At 34.9% G+C, this 20,386-nt stretch overlaps 1 protein-coding gene across 3 annotated transcripts; it reads right to left on the reverse strand.

Moving 5' to 3' along the window:
- Positions 1–208: 208 nt before the first annotated feature.
- On the reverse strand, positions 209–11,546 carry RDR1 (RNA-dependent RNA polymerase 1). Of its 3 annotated transcripts, none has more exons than XM_088864754.1 (6): positions 11,465–11,546; positions 9,373–9,476; positions 8,516–9,014; positions 5,415–7,297; positions 3,282–3,432; positions 209–2,233 (listed from the first exon to the last, which is right to left on the reverse strand). In XM_088864754.1, exons 4-6 carry the CDS (start codon positions 7,295–7,297, stop codon positions 1,379–1,381), a joined length of 2,889 nt encoding a protein of 962 aa, XP_088720880.1. In that variant the 5' UTR covers positions 8,516–9,014; positions 9,373–9,476; positions 11,465–11,546; the 3' UTR covers positions 209–1,378. The 3 variants fall into 3 exon arrangements, with proteins under 3 accessions (XP_088720880.1, XP_011625384.1, XP_020526217.1); XM_011627082.3 differs by having other exon boundaries at positions 8,484–9,014; XM_020670558.2 differs by lacking the exon at positions 8,516–9,014.
- Between the last annotated feature and the right edge of the window lie 8,840 nt (positions 11,547–20,386).

Here is a 20,386-nt window from a genome sequence, read left to right on the forward strand (position 1 = left end):
TACATTATACCTATTTTTTTTAACCCTTCCAATCGTATTTCATAATTCACATCAATATCAACCATTTACTATCAACAATCGGTTGAGATGAATGCTTGTCTACCAATTTAGGTAAAGGAACAGTCCACATAAACTGCCTTGTTAAGAATGGATAAAACATTCAATTTTTTGTTTTAAAACTACAACGCATCTCAGCATAATTTTCACATTTGTTTAAATGTATAACAGAAATCAAATCTTACTATATATTCAGTTCCATCTTTGCTTTTCAACAAGACAATAAACCCAAACTTGAGTAACACCTAATAGTATTCATCACTTCTAATAATATACTAATTGACAATCATAAAATAAACCAGCCACACTCGAACAACACCGAAAACTAAATATTTACATCATGATGTAAGTTTTCAGCAAGACAAATATCCAAACTACTCACCTTTTAACTACATTTACAATAGGAAAGCCATTCTTCATGGTTTTTCTCTAACTGCATGCAGTAATCCTCCTTCTCAAGTATCCGAACCTTAGACTCCCAAGTTGCATTGCCACAGAAGAGGGTCAGAATCTCTCTCTGGGTACGTCAGCTGCTATGGGGACCTTGGACTCCCACGTTTCAATGAAACAAAAGAGGGTCAGAATATCTATCTCCCTCTCTCTCTACACACGCACATGACATGCATGCAACAGTGCTTTTTGCCTCTCTTGGCCAAATCGATTGCACAAAACCTCCCAACAAAGTGGGACAAACCATTTTTTTCTCTCTCAACTGAAGGTGGGAGCTCCCAAACCTCACTCCTTGCGACCTCTCTCAATGAAATGAGAATGCACAAGACCTCTCTCAGTGAAAGAACGAAACAAACCTATCCATCTCTCAATGGAATTGAAGGGTGCAATATGAACAAAGCCTCCCTCGTTGAAAGAGTAGCACAAACCCTCGGTGTCTCTCTAAATGAAATGAGAGTGCACAAAACCTATCCCTTAAGTCATATGAAAGACCTTTCTTTGTCTCTCTCTCTCACACACACATGCACAAAATAACCTCTTTGAGAATTGGAAAACTAGATTAACTCTCTCTCTCTCACTCAGACACAGAATACACACACCCCCCAAGTATCTTTCAGCAAATTGGAAGACTAAATGGACTTTCTCTATCTCATGCACACAGCCAACACTCTCTCTCTCACACTCACAAACACACAAACACACAAATACTATGACAAGCACAAAACCTCTCACACATGCAGATGCACAAATCCCCCCTCTACTCTCTCACCATCACTCACACAAAAGCATGCACACAGACGGACACACACTCACACAAGTTGCAAGCTTGGAATGCTGATCCAAGTGCGAAAACAAGGCAAAGAACTCATTATCAACTCAACATTAGGGTCCTCTCCATGGTGGATGCAAGAGATGATGATCGAGAGTTCCTTCCTCTTCCAATCCTATGGCGCTTTATATGAATCAATTTATCATAAATGCACCACGGGAAACTTATAAAATGTGCTCGATTCCTTCCATCCTCTTCGAAATAGCTTCCCCAATATTCCGGATGGTACGTAATGTGATACCATGCCGATGCCTTGGCATACACATCATCATCAAGCGAGTAATCCCCTTCATCAACCACACTCCTCTTTTCTTTGAACCAACCTCTCACCTCCTTCCTAAGAGACCTCATGGCTAATGCTATGGCCTCTGCGTCCCTCCTTTTAGTAAAAGATTTAGCAAGGCTAAGTATGTTTCCACTGACAATTTCAGCCTCAGTTTTGATACCATAGTGATCCATGAGACCCGCAAGCTTAAAATCATACTCACTTTTGTACCAATGGGCATCATCTAAGTAAAGCTCAAACCCGTCTACCTCCATGTCCAGATCATAGCTCTTCAAAGCCACTGACTTAGTGAAAGAAGTTATTGCACTTGTGTGAGGAGGCAAGTCCTTAACTTCTCGAAAAAGCTTCCCAATAACTCGTCTAGATTGATAAGTAGGTTTATCGGTTTTGTCCATGAAGTCAGGATACTCTTTGACATAGAGATGTTGGGGTATGTCAGCTGGGACACCAGTCTTTGGGAAGTCCACCGCAACTGAGAAAAGGTTTGCAAGATCTACACAAGGGGTGCTATCAGCCTTCATAGGCTCCTTGTCTGCAAAGACTGTGTGAGCATTTGCTATGATGCCAAGACTGTCGTTGATCATGTAGTTAGTGAAGTATTCTTCAATCTCCTGCATCATGACATGGAGCAAAAGAATTTTTAGAGAATAAGGAATCTAGAGATAAAAAGATTGTGGTTCCATATAGAACTGCTGGTATGGATTCTCGTGGTATGAATACTTGAACATGTTTATGTTTATAGGGAAACCATGAAAAGATAAAGAGTTTGAGGAGTATTGAAACCAACACTAATTTCAAATAATTTGCAAGAGAAACATCAGGTTTGACAAACCTTCAGAGAATGTTTAGAAGAAAGAAAAATCCACTTTCATTGTCTAAACAAAATTCAGCTTGTTTTTTAAAGAAAAAAGTTTATATAAGGTTGCAACCTTAAAATGTAGAATTAAGGGGCACCAAAAAAATCCATTGTAAAAGGTTGTTCTAAAGTTAGAAAACCCTCTAATTGATTATCTCAACATCGGGATGTATGAATATAAAAAAAAATAGATTTTGAGTCCTAAAAATAGTACATTTCGCAACACATTTTCTAGACGGTCCATTTTCAAGAATTTCATATGCTTATAGATCTACTTGATTTGAACCATTTTTGGTACCCAAGATTTTATAATTAGATATGAAAATTGATTCTCAGGCTATCATAAGAATTTTTTACACCAAAATTACATCTTATGATAAAATTTTGTGGTGTACCTTACTTTTATAGTTTAAGGTTGCAACCTATGCGCACCACACCCTTTTTAAATCCTAGTACACATAAATACCCGTTTTCATCTTTATAAATTTCAAGTTTCTTTTATTTGCGAACAATTGGCAATATTTTTTCCTTTAAAAAAAACTGAAATCCTAGGACACATAGGCCCCCTCAGTGTGGGTTCTCTCCTCTCTCTCATTTTAATGGATGACAATTAGCCAATGGACACAGGGTTCTACAAAGTTGATGGGACTATAATATAATTTCACACTAACTTGAGTTATGTGTTCGATCACCATGAAAAGTATCATATAAACTTCAAACTACTGCAGTTATAACATATGAATGACAATTTGGTTAATAATCTCATTTACAGTAAAAAATGTGGCATTTTATAGAACTGGTACCTCAATTGTGACTTCATGATCCAAATCATTATTTGGTGCTGGCTCGTACTCCATTGGTGTGCCTTGATGACATGGAATAAGCATTGGGTCCCAGCTCACAAAGTAAATATCACCATCTAAATCACTTCCTGAGCACTCATTGGGATGAGGCCTGAAATCACAACAACATGAGTACATTAGTAACAATTATAAAAATTTAAAAAATGCAAATAGAAGTGTCCAAACTCTGTGTGTGTGTGTCTGTGTTGCATGCATGTGAACCTCTGCACTCCACATGTGAAGAAAAAGAGCAAGCGCTCACTAAAGCTTTATAGGTGGCACAAGACTCAAACAAACACAAGCAAGTCGAGCATCTCCAAAACCACTTCTTCAACCAAGGGAGCATCAGATAACTTATCAGAAATACCTACGTGATTTGTAAGGCATACCACTTTGTCGTAATTCATAAACTAGTCACTAGTGTTATCCAATATATTTGAGGAACATGGTTTACTTTAGAAAATACTATGTTGCTGGTTGTCCTCCTAACAAGAAGGACTGATACATATTCCAGCATCTAGAGTGGTACCGCTTCTCTCTGCTCTTGAATCTCATTTGATAGATATAAAAAGAGTCATTACCAGTATACAGGACAAGGTTGCCTTGGAATAAAGAGACTCATGATAGTGACCAGACATTTCAAGTCATGTCAGTAGTGAAGGACATACCTAACCAGACACAGTTATTAGTGATGTTAGCATATTTGAATAAAGAAATTATTTGTTGACTTTAAAAGTTCAGCATAAGATGTTCTTAAATTAAGGACTCAGATGTAATGCAGGTTTGTGCTACTGGGAGAGTTAAGCACCTTGCCATAAGTAATGGCCAAGTACAACATAATTATGGGAGTTCAACAGTGGTCAAAGTGGTTTTTCCTATCACAATGAGTCTTGCTTCACATATTGTCCATCAATAATCAGTGCAGTTGTATGTCTCTAACATGTGTTGTGCTTCCGGCCTCAAGCCCTTTTATGTAGTGACTCCCAATGATCACTCGGAACATATGAAGCCAGAAAATAATGGGGATCCGCAGTTTCAAACGGTAAAGAAAAGCAAAAAGCAGTAGAAACTAATATTAGATGTTCTGAAAACAAGTCATTCTGAGCACGACATAAACCTGGATATCAAAATATGCAAGAAATTAAAATCAATGTAATAGTATTTGACTGAAATAAATCAACAACACAGTGCCTATGTAAACCAATGTCTAAAATATTGCCAAGCCGACTAGGGATCTCGGGACTGGAGGGGAACCGGTCCATGATCACCCCAGAATTGGGCAATTTAAAAAAAGAAAAAAAAAACCTAGTTTGTTCAAGAAACTCCCAATTCGCCATATTCAGTATTCGTCATTCATTTCTTCACAAAAAATAAAAAAAGAAGAAACAGAAGAAATCGAGAGTCAAAAGTATGGGAGTTTTTCTTTCCAGATTGAAAATTTACAATTTCTCTCTCATTGTTTCACCATATTCTATCGAATATATCCCAAAATGGTCCTATCACATTGACCTATAAAACCCCAAAGAAAAATTTTCATATCATCTATGTTGGTTGTTTTTTTTTCTTTTTCTACCCCTTCCTTTGATTCTCCTTTGTTGTTTAGCTAAATTTTTCTCTCCAGAAGACATGATTTTGTTCTATTTCTCCCATTAGGTGAAATCAAAAGATAAGAAAATGATCTTCTTTTTTTTTTTCCATTTTGATCTCAATTTTTAAAAGTTAATCTTTCCATTTTGATCTCGATTTATCATTTTTCAGTAATTAATTTTTTGCCTCCTTTCAACCCCCAGATATATCTTTTTTATCTTTGGTTTTCTTTTCATTCTTCTTTTTCTTTTCTTTTTTTAATACAGTAGATCGCCAATTTGACTCAGAACTAGTAGGTGACCCATTTGACCTACCAGTCCGACATTTTAAACCATGGTGTAAACTCAAAAATAGGATATTCAAAATATCATTCATTCAATCTATCAAACTAATTTGTCAAAAGCAATCATGCTCCACCAAACTTCAAATACAGAGAAAGCATACTGCAAATAATAAAAGGAAAAAAGGATGAATTATTTGCAAATGTCAGAGCCTGAAGGTACCGACCTCTTCCCCTTTTGTGGAAAAACAACGCAATTGACCATATGGTGCAAGGCTGGCACATCAATGGCTGTCAAGATACGCACATCTCCAGGGTGAAGGCAGGGGTTTTTAGCCACTATGACTTTACCAACCACAACACGAACTCTTTGGTCAGACCCACTCTCATTTATCTTTGAGAGACCAAATTCATGTAATCTTCTATTACCAATGGCAGAAAATTGCACGAAAACTTGCCCATATTCAAGAATTCCAGTTTCATCCAAACAACCCATCATCGATCTCCCATTTGGAATAAATATCCTTGTCTTTGTTTTAAGTTCTGACAACTTTAATCCCCTAAAAGTCTGAAGCATCATTGAAAGGAAAGGCTCTGAATCTGGTAAATACCCACAAAACAACATCTCTTTAAGAACGTTAACATTCTCACCAGGGGACATGAGCTCAAGAGCCTCAAATGCACTTTCTGGGTCCACAAGAATTTTGTCCAATTGTGAGACTGCATCCTTTTGCTTTGTCTCAAAGACATTATCTTGAACCCCCAAGGTTGATAGAAGAGTGATAACCTGACGGTTCAAAAAACAAGGCTGAAACTTGCTATATGCCAAGACATCCAATTTTGTGTTATTAGATGAATACTTCCTCATGCTCCCTCTCAAGGAGAGCTTGTATCGTGACGTTGGATCCACCGCAACGACTCCTTTATACCCACCATATCTAATTTGGAAGGCAGAGGGTGTCTTCTCACTACAACCGCACTTCAAGGCAACTTTCTTCGCGAACTCCAAAGAGATTTTCCCTATCCCATCAGAGAAAACATATTTCCCGTTCTTTATGTCACTTATTCTCTCAACTTCCTCAGGTTTAACATTCAGAGTTTCTGTGGAAGAGCCAAATGACTGACCCATTCTTGCTGCACATTTTGCCACATTTCGAATACCACTGAAATCTCCCATCCATTGTCTAATATTAGCTGCAGTGATACCATCAATAGGGGAAAACATCCAAGCCGAATTATCACGTAATTGGCTTGATGAGAAAGCCAGAAACTCGAATTTCTTATCACCAATCACTATCCCATTTTTCAAAGTCGACAATACTCTGCCATAAACAGTGGTATGCTTTTCCTCAGCCCCAGAAGCCATTCGCTTGGATAAATCAGTTGATCGAATGCTGCCGAAGTCCTCATCGATGAAAGAGATGCGAAGGAAGTTATCGATGTAGTTGGAGAACTGACGCAGCACTCGATTTGAAACATTAACTTCAGGTCCATAGAAGTACACCTTTGAAGGGGTCACTTGAACCCTGTGCACATAAACCAAGCCAGGCTCCAAAGATATAGCAGCTGGAGAAGGGCGCCTAGGCAAGTTTCTGTATTTTTTATACTGTTCTTGGAGCCACTTTGCTGGTTCTAAACAACAATTTGTTAAACGGGAGATATCCTCAAGAGAGCGCTCCACAAAAGGAGATGGAAGCCCATTGAGCAAATTATAGAATTCAGTATCAAGTGTGGGGCCCACGAGAAACCCATTTTGAACCAGGGAATTTACCCTAAACAAGATTTTGTAGGGCAGCTTAATCTGGTCTGGGGGATGAACAATTGGGACCAGATGCAGTGAGTGTGAAAAAGAAGAACCCGTTTTCAGATTGAATGCACCTCCAATTTCTTTATAATATGCAAAGTTCTCACGAATATTCGGAATCCTGGTTCCATTCGGAAGGGCCAAACACAAAGACGAAGACTGCCCTATGCTGCAAGATGGAGTAAAATCTATACTCCTAACCCATTGTTCATCTGGAAAATCTTTGTAGTAATTAAAAAGTGGGCTATCATAAATATCAGATGAAAATGAGAGAGGTTTCTGAAAAATCCGAGGGGCTCCTTGCATCTGTTAATGACCAAGGCACATTGTTCATCGCCAGCAAATAACAGCAACTTCTTAAAGATAAAAATGAACTACACATTTATTCCAGTAAATAAAAGAAGCCAGAAAATTGATATTTACAAGTGTTACTGCTCAAATAAAAGCACTAACTCTCAAACCAAACAAAATAAGAAAGTACGCAATTTACTGGCAAACTCAAGTTCAAATACAGAAGCCATCTTATTCAAATTTAGAAGCCTTTTTACCGAGAAGAAAGAAAATGTACATCAATCAACAAACAAAACCCCAAAGAGAGGCAGTCTCATGAGACTCATAGATCAGCCCATCAAGTATTAACCACAGCTACCACTCTTCAGGTTGGTCCCTCCATGTCAACAAGATTTTTAATCATTCTCTTGTTTGCAAATTAATCCCAACTAGTTAAAACCAAACGGACTTTCCAAAGGAAAAGAACAAACAGAATTTTCCGATACAAGAGGGTTTGTCCTACCATATTCTCTATTTGCTACAGAATTTTCCAATTCCTAGAATATCTGTTCTACCATATTTCCACTCTCATAAAATTCTGGGGAATTTGCATCTATGACCCAAGAAATATCATTCTTTTTGTTGGGTTCCAATGGTAAATTTTTACATAAACAAATTTGTCAATAGCTAATATGAAAATATCCAAAAAAATTAACAGAAGTTCTGGCAATCTACAACTTTGGTCAAATCACTAATCTTAAATATGTGTGCAAGAAATACAATTGCAAGAGAGATTGTGGAACAAAATGAGCAAAAATCACTGGGAAACACAAACTCGAGGATATTCTATCCACCCAGTAGGAGAAGGTACTTAGCATTGAATTATTCCATGATCTTCTCTTGCACTAACAGATCAGCCAAATAAGCAGAATATCGTCTTCCAGAGCCTGTTTTGCGTATACCATAGTCCATGAAGTAAGACCCATTTAACGGCAATGTAAATTCTTCAAAAACATAAGTCAACAATCCATGTGCAGCCCGAAGGTAAACTTTCAAACAACAGTGTTCCTTGCATGAGATAAATTCAGTGCAACGAAGGCAAAGAAAAATAGATAGACGAAGAACAACATCACTTCAATGATATAAACAAAGGATAGAGAAGAATAATCCATGAAAAGGTGTAACTTTCATTATTCATGGAAGCAATTGAATGGGGGCAAACCTGAAGAACAAGGTATCTTGTGCCTTCCGTACCTGGGCGTCGCAACTGGATTTGCCAAATGTTCTCGTAATAGAGGTCCAGTTTATAGTCGACACCAGTATGGGCCAAGTAGAAGAATATTTTCTTTAGACCAAAACCAAATTCAACCTTGACATTAGTATTGGACCATAGAATAGCAAAAGACTCTTCTGAAATCTGGTTACCAAAGTACAACTGAATACTCTCTAAAACGTGATATGTAACTCTTGGATTGGGGACTATATCATTCTCCATGTACCGAACAATTACATAAGAATTTCCAAAATATAGACTCTTGGGTTGTGGAGCAAGAGAGTAGATAACTTCAGCACTCTTGCTTGTCGTAAATTGAACAATGGCAAATACTCTTGAATTTGGCTTAGATTTGTGAATCCTAATTTTGAGGTGATATACAGTCCCAAAGCCTGTGATACTTTCAAGAAACTTTTTAACTGCTTCAGCACATGTGCCTTGAGGAAACCCTGAAACTTGAACTGTTCTCCCTCCTTCAGACTGGGGGATGAAGAAAAGGCAAACCCATTAACCAAAATTGCATCAAAATGTTTTCTAGTACCCAATGCGGTTCCTTTTATCTAATTCAAGCATACCATTTTCCTTGAATATTACCACATAATTATTAATATTTTTACACACACACATTCTCTCTCTCTCTCTCACACACACACAAACACACATGTGCACATGCAAGTGCTTACACTCACTCCACAGCCTAATGTAGCTGTCTCAATTTTACTAAATATACTGGATTTCAAAGCATCATTCAAGTTAGAGATATCTATTGAAACCTGAATTATAAAATCTAAAAGAACCTGTTTTGGTAAGTGAAAAAATCCTAATGAAAATTACTTACCATTCTATCTTTTCTAGGAATCCAGAAAGTACATCAAAAAATGAGCTTCAAGGTTTCGACTTCCTAAGCAATAGACATTAAGCACCACATCGATCAAGAAGCACCTACAAAACAATAAAAAAATATACATAATTCTAAAGTGAAATAAAGATCAAGGAATTCAGACAGAATATGAAATACAATTACCACCATTGAGCAACTTCAACTACACCTTTGACATGCTATGTAAGACACGAAATCAATACAAAAAGAATGCTATTAAATGTTAATACATTATTCCAGAAACAACAATAAACTTTCTACGATCCTCGGGACTTAAAAGCTAGAATGTAGGAGAAACAATAACCAAAAACTTAGAAATTCAGGAAAAAAAATTAAAAGCTGTTTCCTCTTCTATTTACTATAAAATTAACAAGCCAAATCACATTAAAGCCTAAATCTCCACCAGTGGTTAAAAACTTGGCAAGGTCCACTTGAACTCTACCAAGTTACTCGGACTTGGTCCCTACCGAGCTTAGTCATTAGGAAAAACTCGGGGTATTTAAAAAAATAAAAAAAATAAAAAAAATAAAAAAAAAATATATATATATATATATATATATATATATTATGTTAAAATTGTGAAATTAATGTATAAATATTTTATATGTAATTTGGATGTTTTTCATGATGATTTGTGAGTTTTTCTTGTCATATTCCATGTTTTTATATTTCTCTTTTTTTTATTATTCTGAAATGTCTCCAACAATAAATCAATTTTTTTTTTCTAAATCCATGTTTTGTTTAGTTTTTTTTCTGTCTCAGTTGGACTTTTTATATAACTTCTAGTCTAGTTTGATTTAAGTATTTTTATTTTACTTTTAACAAATGTTTTGATTTATTTAATTTGTGGCCGTTTTGGTTCCTGTATACTACTCAAGTGAGCCCACCGGAGTTTACTTGGCTCAGGCAGGGCCAAGTCCCAATCCGAGGCAAGCCTTAAGCCGAGCTGAAAGTTAACATTTCCCTACTTAACCCCGGCCTTGGCTCTAGGTAGCAGCCCTATATCAAAAGAATGCTGGTTTAAATGCTTGCATTTCCAAAATCAAGCAAATAAACCTGTAATTACAAGAGAAAAATGAAGAGAAGACAAGGAAGCAATTAGTGAATCAAGGAGGAAGCAATACTAGTGCCCAATGAGAAACAAATTATGGTATTAGAACCATAATAAGTACCTTAAAGATAAGGTTTCAATAACTGTATTAAGAAAAACACTCTTTTGCCCTCATCCTAAACAGCATAAAATTTTACATCCAAAAACTACGTCAGAATTCAGAAAGGCTATACTAAAGCTGGCATTTGGTAAAAAATGCTTAAACTTCCCAAACAAATAAGTGGAATATTAAGTTAAAAAACACTAATCTACACGATTTTTAAAACTTCCCAACCAAACATATCATCATCAGGAAATTTTAAGTTCACAAGACAACACATCCAGAAACATGCACTCGCTACTCTATACTCTCCTCTGATTTTTTTCTTCAAAATTCAGTACCCACGTCAAAATAAATCATGTTGAAAACTGGAATTACTAAAAAAACAGAGAAAGTATCCATTAAAAATAAACCATACTTCAGATGGTAAAGAACACAGATTAAAACCAATGCACCCATTCCTGATTATAACAAAGGCAAAAACAAGATCAATTAGCACAGTTGATAAAGTAAACTAAAAAAAACTCCACCAAAAAAACAAAATTGCACAATCAAATGCATTCATCTCCAAATATATCGATAAGTTATATTCATCAAAAAGAACTAACATTACAGTAACCAGAACTCAAATTACATGATTTTCTTACTGAATCCAGCAAAAATTAATAAATTTTAGCATCCACCATTTATAGGTCTTACTGAATCCAGCAAGAATTAACAAATTTTAGCATCCACCATTTACAAGTTAGTGTTAACACTAAATTTTTTTACATTCACAAAAAAAAGATTTAACAAAATTCAACATTCACAACAAAAACAAACATAAGAACAAAAGCAATCAACACTACATGCACATTGGAAAAAACTTGAAAAATATATATACAAGGCGAAAAACTTACTTGAAAGACAGCTTGCTCTTGCTCTTACTCCTCTCTGAGATAAAAAGTGGGCTCTCTCTTTTTCTCTCTCTAAAAATTGTCCAGGCGCAGGTCATGACACATGGGAAAGTATTTATAGAAAAAATTCAGCGGAAATAAATTCCTTTAAAATTGGGAATTGAGAAAGTAGTTCTATGCGCCCTCTCCAAAGGATTTCACATAAATTCGGAAAAAGTTTTGCAAACAATTAGAAGGAAAGGGAAAGGCACTTCCGACTTTTCACTAAATGCCACTAGTTTTGAGCTAAATATCACTTCGGCCCTCTTCTGAGGAACTTACGCGGATGCTTCTTTTTTCAACTTACGAAATTGCCCCCAATGAAAGAAAGACACGATTAAATAGAAAATCCCATTCCGCTCTTTCTTAAAAACCTTAGTGCCACTTGGAAACCTTAGAGTGGTAATTACTTGTCAAAACTTTTTTTTTTCCGGGAAAGTTTTGGGGTTAAAACGAAATTGAATCAGTTTTAAATTTCATCCACAAAATTCAAGGTTTAGATACATTTAATTTCAAGCTATTTCTCAGGCATTAATGAATAATTTTTAAAACTTAAAATTCTAAATTATCTTGAATGTTTTTCCCATATTAAGAATAGACCAGGCCGAACTCGCGATCTGACTAGTAGATTTGGTGATTGGAACTTTCTCTGATCCGATGGCAGCCCTAAACAAACATGTATTTGTAGTACAAGTCAAAACTGCCATTTGACTGTCAAATTGGTTCAATCGTCAGTTTTGCTAGTTTTAATAGACCATCCGATTTTGAAAACATCGAATTTAATTACATATTTTTAAATTTTTGCCAAAATTTTATAGGATTTTATACCTTCTTTCCATGTTTTTATTTTGATTTCATGTGATCTTTTTATTGGCAAATTTTTGACCAAAAATTTGTGATATAAAATAAGTATATCAAAATTTTCAAAATTCCTTCATTTTTCAAAACTCCTTCATTTTTCAAAACTTAGAAAAATCAAATTTGTCAAAATTCCTTCCTTTTTTGTCATTTTTAATATTTTTATTTTGATAGGTCATTAAATTTTGTCAAAATTCCTTCCTTTTTTTGTCATTTTTTATATTTTCATCTTTAATTATAAAATTTAAAGCTTCAAAAATAGTGTAAACTGAGTAGATTTATGAAAACTTGAAAATTGACAGTCCAAAAATGCGTTATAAGATGCACTATTTCCAAAACTTGAAATACATTGTTTCCTCATCTCCATGCATCTTGATGTCGAGATGATCAATTTGAAGATATGTGGGCATCAAAACATCCTCTTCCAGTGAAATTTTTCATGTGGGCTCTAATTTGATTGTTAAGAGCCTCGGCTCTATATAAACTTTTTCCTTTAACTAATATTGGAAATGCTACACTCTTTTACCAACTTTTCATTGGTTTTACCTAACGTATTTTTAACTTAGCCCATTTTGTGATTTGTTTATATTAAAAAAGATGTTCAACCGGGTATAACCGCTAGTTGGGCCGGTTTCGAGATCGACTAGACCAATCCCTTCACTAGGTCAAGCATCGATCCAATCTTGATAATACTAGTTCTTTCAAACATTCAATGATTAAATGGCAACCTTTAAGATACAAATGATAATTTGATAAGAATTACTCTTTAGGCAACTAATATATTCAATGATTTAGTGGTAACCTTCAAGAAAATGTGATAATTTGATAAGAATTACTCTTTAGGCAACTGATATATTACTATGTAAAGTGATTTTTCTTAGTAATTATTTTTGAAGCTATGAATCATACAAATCCTCTTGCCAATTGATAACCTGTCCAAATATCTCCCTCCCAGCAATGGATTGAATAAGCCCTTGGGCTATTTTTACCAAGCTTTGCTTCTTTTCTTCATTTTCATTTTATTTGTTTTTAACCCCTTGGGCTATTTGACCACTTTTTTTTTCGGTGGGGTGTGCTGGAGTGGGGCATTTCATATTCGTTTATGAGATTATATACAATATAATTTATAGTGCAAGAAGATCACAATCATCCTGAGAAAGAAATTCAACAGCTTGGGATATGCCACTAAGCTCAAAAAACCTTTTTTTTTGGTTTTTGAACAGGATGAATAATGTAATATCAAATGTTGGATGCCAATTTCAATACTACCAAGGGTTATTATCGTGATCTACAACATCATCAATATCATAAACTTTTTTTTTCAACTATTTGGCATCGGTTACAAGAGTCATGATTCATCATTCTACTATATCAAGGGTCATACTCTCAGTGAGGCCATAAGCTCTTATATCTTCTCTTATTACTTCCAATCATATCATCTTTGGCCTACCCCTTGTTTTTTTGGCCTTCTATTTCAACTAATAATAGGTCTATGTTGCGTGAAAGGAAAGTATATATTGTATACTTGGTTATTATATTTTCAAAGTATATATTGTATACCTAGTTAATATGGAAGGTATATATTTGTAATCTGTATATTTAGAAAGGGTAGATACAGTATCTTGTATTTATAGTAAGTTTGGGTATATTACAGGAAACTGTGATTACAGAGAACAGAAGCTACCTAAATCTAGTAAGAAAATTGAAAAAAGCCGGAGAAATACCTTGTCGAAAAGGAAAACTAGTTCTTGAGTGGCCAGATTCGTCAGAGATTGTTGATACTAAAAATGGTTAGCTAAGATCTTACTTCAAGAGATAGATCTAAGATAGTCGTAAGGAATGAAAGGGACCAATGTGCTTGTAGAGATCGATTCAACAGACACAAGATGGTCGGTGAACGAACTACTCTCAAATAGGAATGGACAACAACAAAGACGGCGCAATAATGAAACCTGATCCCATATTAAGAAACTGTATTCTTATATATTTGGGCCTTAAGCCCCCATGGAAGACATATTATTGAGCTTAACCTGATCACATTCAGGTTTGTCTTGTTTGTAAGTGCTATTCTGATCTCACTAGTTTCTCTCGTTCCCTCTTTGTTGTTTCTCTCTACGGACCTCTCCCCCATATTGTTTTTTATTTCACCTTTTAAAAACATATTATTTTCTATTTCTCTCTCAAAGCTTTTTGGAAAACGTCCTCCGCTCTTTGAGCTTGCAACAAGTGAACCCTTGTAGCCCTTGTCTCCATGAAGTACTGATCAAGTCTTTCTTGAATTAAATTCTACAGGTTTAGTGTAAGGGGATGTAGCCGGTTTCCCTGGGGTTCTATTCAAGAATGTAGCACCATTTGAAAACGTGGGGATGGAGTAGCAAGGAAACTTTCGTCCTACTTTCTGAATCTTTATTGTGTTTAGATAATGGATATCTAAGGTTCATACCGGTATACATCCTTATGAATGTATGAGTATATATCTCTTGATAAGATTATGTATCTAGAAAATAAGAAGAGACCAAGTCAAAGTTATTTGGTCATCAAGTTAGTTTGGTGATAAGGCATCTTATTATTTTCTTCTATCATCAAGTTATCATACCATATTTATCTATCCATATTTATATCTTGTAATTGTGTGATTGTTCTCTATATATAAAGATACTTCTTGATGTAGACATTAATTCAAAATTGTGAAGATATAGCCAATTGGGGCTTTGGATCCGTGGACATAAAGCTTCGGTCTGAACCACGTAAATGTTGTGTTCTCTTTTCTTCTATCTCCATTCTTCATTCAATATTTGTACATGTATACTCCCACGAATTCTAACATGGTATCAGAGCCATAGACTCCTTGGCTCAGATCTGAGCTCAAGAGTACGAAGCCAATTTTTGAAACGACGTCTTTAGCATCCTCTAGAAGAGTGGCCAATATGGGTGATCGTGAAGATAAGAATGATGGATCGCCTCTGTTTAGCAGTTGCATGGAGACTTGGATGACAAGCATGTCTTAGATGTTAGTGGGTGGTTGCTGGAGCATAATTTTGCTGGGACTCCATATGTTCCAGTTTATGTAATGCTACCTTTGTGCATTATAAAAATGAAGTGTGAGGTCGTTGATTTGGATGATTTGGTTAAGCATCTACGAATACTAAAGTTAATCAATGTTGACGGTGTTATGGTTGACTGCTGGTGGGGGATAATAGAGAGTCATTCTCCACTTGAATATGATTGGCATGGATATAAAAAAGCTTTTTTATATTGATTGGTTATTCTAGTAAGAACATTAAAGAAATTAGAAGCTCCTCAGGGGCCTACATTCAGATCATGGAACAGAAAATCTTTGCATCTGCCTGTCAATCTGATCGGTTAGTTCAGATATCCAGTGAAGTCCGAGAAGTGCTAAAAGCCCTGGAGAAAATCAGCTACAAGCTCAGGGAAACTCCACCCAAACGAGTAATCTCGCTAAAGCCGGCATATAGTTATGGCTCAGTTCCTCCAAGAACATCGTCAGCATACAGTTATGGCTCAGTTCCTTCAAGAACGTTGTCACATATGTCTTCATATTCAGATCATGGTTATTCAGCCCATCGTAGCTCCAATCAGAGGTCATCCTCATATGCAAATGATGTGGTGACCACTGAAATCTCAGTTTTGGAGTCAGCAGTTGGTGGTTTGATAGGGAAGCGTAACTCAAATAATTCTAAAACCAGGCAGGAGAAATAATCCCCTTCGATTTTCGTTCTCTCCCTTAGAGAGAGAGAAATTTTGTATAAAAAAAAAAAGGTCAGAAAGAGAAGAAAGGGGGAGTTGCATGAGAAAGAGAGAGTTGCATAAGAAAGAGAGATATGGGCTTGAGCCTGGGCCGAAAGTCCGATTCGGCCCGTTCATGAGAGAGAGGGGGAGGGGAGAGAAAGAGAGAGGGAGGAGAGAGATTCATTCTTTAGGTCACGACTCATGAGTTTATCCATTTCCATTTGTGGTGGAGATTGATTGGGATTTTATGGTTAAAAAAAAGAGGTATTTTGCAAGTTGGGTGTTTCTTTGCATCCATCTAGAGATCAGATGAGTTAAGATGAAGTCAACATCTCTAATGTACCCGCTTTTAGTAATCTTTAGACCAAGTTTGATGATCGTGTGTCTCAGATTACATCTCTTCACTCTTGCAGACTATTCACGTACGCTAGTGAAAGCAGTGCAAGTTTCTTTGGCAATTTTTTTTGTTTCAAGACTCCAGTTCCAGTTTTACTTTGATGATTGAATTTCTCAATCATGTTTGATTATCAAGTTTTTCTTTACTTGATCCTATTTGATAATGGAGTTTTTCGTTACTTTATCCTGTATGATTATCGAGTTTTTCATTACTCGATCACAGATGTTTCGAAGAAAAGAGAACAATGTAATGATCATCAAGTTTTTCGTTACTCGATCCCAAATGTTCCAAAGAAGAGAGAAAGAAAGATCCTATTCTTTTAGAGAGAGAGCCTCTAGAACGAAAAGAAGCCTCTGAGAGAGAAGATTTTCAGAGAAAAAAGCCCTAGAGAGAGAAAGCCTTTAGAAGAAAGTAGAGAACCCAAGAAATGTTGCTTTTGAGAAGACCCCAAAAAGAGAGTTTTTAGAAAAAAGTAGAGAGTCCAAGAAAGGTTGTTTCTTAGAAAACCATGGTAACATGTGAAATTTATCATAGATTTAATCACTACTCTTTTCTTTTTTGGGAACTTAATATTATTCAAATTCCAGCTGCTTTGTGTCAAAGTATCTCGAGTTTGAGGGGGAGTATTGGGATATTGGATATCTAAGGTTCATAGTTATATACATCATTATGGATGTATGGGAATATATCTCTTGATAAGATTAGGTATCTAGAAGATAAGAAGAGATCAAGTCAAAGTTACTTGCTTATCAAGTTAGTCTGGTGATAAGGCCTCCTACTATTTAACTCTATCATCAAGTTATCATATCATATTTATCTCGTTATATTTATCTCATATAATTGTGTGATTATCCTTTATATATAGAGGTACTTCTTGAAGTAAATATTAATCCAAAATTGTGAAGATGTAGCCGGTTGGGGCTTTAGATCCGTAGACGTAGGCTTCAGCCTGAACCACGTAAATGTTGTATTCTATCTTCTTCTATCTTCATTCTCTATTCAATGTTTGTGCATGCATGCACCAACGAATTCTAGCATGCAGAAGACTCTTTCTTTACAATTTGTGTAACGTTGCATCTTTCTTTCTTAAAAAATACAATAATAATAATAATAATTTTTTTGAAAGCGTGACCATGTGATGGACCATATTGTTTTCTTGTAGTGACAAACCATCAAGTTTTGATGGAGTGGTCTCTTTTTTTTTTAATTGATATTAAAAAAAGAAAAGAAAAAGAGAAAGCAATAAAAAAAAAAAATCATGTTTTGCTTTTGTATGTTTGAGTATTATGTTACTTGATCATGTCTATTCTGGGTTGCGAGCTGTTGTTTCTGTTAGTTTTTCCAAGTGCCTCATGTTGGATGATCGAATTTCTCGATCCTAGTTGATGATCAAGTTTTTTGTTACTTGATTATATTTAATGATTGAATTTTATGTTCCTCAATCCTCTTGGATGATGGAGTTTTTCGTTACTCCATCTTGTGTGATGATCGGGTTTTTTGGTTACTTGAAATCGTCTGTTTCGGAGACCTGATGATTTGATATTAATTTGAGACTGTTTTGTTCGAGGCGTCCATTTCTGAGGATCGTTAATTTGCAACTGCCCAAGCCTTCAGTTTTTTCAAACTCGTCACATCTTGAGTTTGAGGAGGAGTGTAAAAAATATAGAAACGTACACTTATTTTTTATTACAATATATATCTTATATATTAACCAGGTATACAATATATACTGTCCTTTCACATGCAATACTTGACAAACCAACTTAAGACTATTTTCTCTCATCTTATAGTCAATTAAAGTAACACCTAAGTTTTCCTGTATGTATCCATTTAGGATTCTATCACTTCTTGTCTTGTCCGTCATCCATCTCAACATCCTCATTACAACTATATTCATCTTATGAGTGTCGTGATCTACATATACCGAAAATAAATGAAGCTTTATTTTATATTTTTCTCTCTTTCTTCTTTCTCTATCTACTCTTCACATACCCATCCGTCCCTCTCATCTCTCCCCTCTCCATTGCTATTTCTTCCCTCCCTCTTTACTTGTTCTTTCTCTCCTCTTTGGATAATATCTTCACTCTTTTCCCTGTTAATTAGATCACTAGCCTTTTTTTTTTCTCGTGGTGAAAATATTCATGTCGCATTTTTTTAAAAAAAAATTGAAAATGTCATAATGGTGTCTATAAAGAGACCATTTATCTTTTATACAAGAAGGTCACAATTATTTCAACTCAATAGATCGTCAAATTGGATGGCTCTGCTCAATAGATTGTCAAATTAGATGGATTGGGGTAAGTTACGAAGTCCGATGACTTTTTTTTTTTTAACTTTGTGTCTAATCAATTACACTCTTACAACCACCTATTTTAAAATCTAAGGGACAAGAATGATTGTGACCTCCTCGTGTAAAAGATAAATAGTTTCTTTGTAGATAATCACATACAATATATTCAAAAGTACTAAACACGGTAAAAAAACAGGGAAAAGTTTATATAAAATTGCAACCTTAAAATGTAGAATCACAGATGCACCTCAAAAATCTATCGAAAAGGCTGTTTTGATGTTGAAAAACCCTCTAATTGATCATCTCGACATCGAGATTTATGAGTATAAAAAAAAAAACAGTTTTTGAGTTCCAAAAATAATGCATCTTGGAACACATTATCTAGACCGTCCATTTTTAAGATTTTCATATATTTATAGATCTACTTGATTTTAACCATTTTTTGAGTTTAAAATTTTCTAATTAGATATAAAAATAGTTTTTAAGATAATCCTAAAGAAAATTTATAATAAAATTACATGTTATGATAAATTTTGGAGATATGCCTTAATTGAATTGTTTAAGGTTGCAACCTTACATAAACCGCACCCAAAAAAATAAGAGTAAACTCAACTTCAATTCACCGAAACACAACTTGGGTGGTTAAGTCATTTTTTTAAAAGTAGTGGCATCTCAATAACATGATGGCAAGTTTCAACATTTTCTAACTGTTTTTCTTTTGGACACGGTATCTTATGGACATGTGGAAGTCTGGGCCCTTAATAATTTATTTTTTATATAGAATTTGATCCTAATTTTTAAGGGAATATATAATTTTTTGACATGAAAATTATTAATCTATAAAATTTTAAGGGAATATATAAATTTTTAACATGAAAGTTATTAATCTATAAAATTTTAAGGAAATATATAATTTGTTTACATGAAAATTATTAGTTTATAAAAAAAATAATGACATATTCACATGGATTTGAGAGCGTTTTATAGTATCATTATTTTTATAAATTAAATAAATTTTAAAAACTAAAAATTATACTTTTTGAAAAAATATATTTCAAGTTTTCAACAGTTGATTTATTTTTTTATTTTTATTATTATTATGGAAGACTATTATTGGATTATAGATTGTTTGCTCATTAAGCAACCTCCAGGAAAAGAAACCTAGTAATAATTGGCTCATTGTTTTGTCTTTTCGTTGTACGATCTCTCCTTTTGTAGACTCAAAGTCGTGATTCGAGTCATTGGAGGTCTCTCATTGGCCATGGCCATGGCCATGTCCTTGTCCTTGTCTTTCTTTTTCAATCCTTTCTTTTGCTGAGCAAACATTTTCAATATCCCAAAAGGCTTCTTAGTCTCTCGGAAGTACGCTATCCATCTACCTTCCCAGGCAAAATAATGTGGGATGAGGTCTATATAAAGTTGATGCCTTGAATTGTAGAATCAAGGTGCACATAAAAAATACATTGAAAAAAGATTTTTTGATGTTGGAAAACCATGTAATTGATTAACTTGATATCGAAACCTATGGATATGAAATAAAGAAGATTATGATTCCCTAAAAAGCGCATCTTGCTATAATTATTTGGACCGT

This window comes from Amborella trichopoda, chromosome 4, assembly GCF_054954075.1.
Source record: "Amborella trichopoda isolate Santa Cruz 75 chromosome 4, AtrichopodaSantaCruz75HAP2 v2.0, whole genome shotgun sequence".
NCBI classification, from domain to species: Eukaryota; Viridiplantae; Streptophyta; class Magnoliopsida; order Amborellales; family Amborellaceae; genus Amborella; species Amborella trichopoda.

Coding starts and splice junctions, on each gene's coding strand:
- RDR1 (XM_011627082.3), bottom strand. Junction 3,433..5,414: donor TTTCCACAAAAGGGGAAGAG/GTCGGTACCTTC, acceptor TTGTGATTTCAG/GCCTCATCCCAATGAGTGCT. Junction 2,234..3,281: donor ATCATGAAGTCACAATTGAG/GTACCAGTTCTA, acceptor GTCATGATGCAG/GAGATTGAAGAATACTTCAC.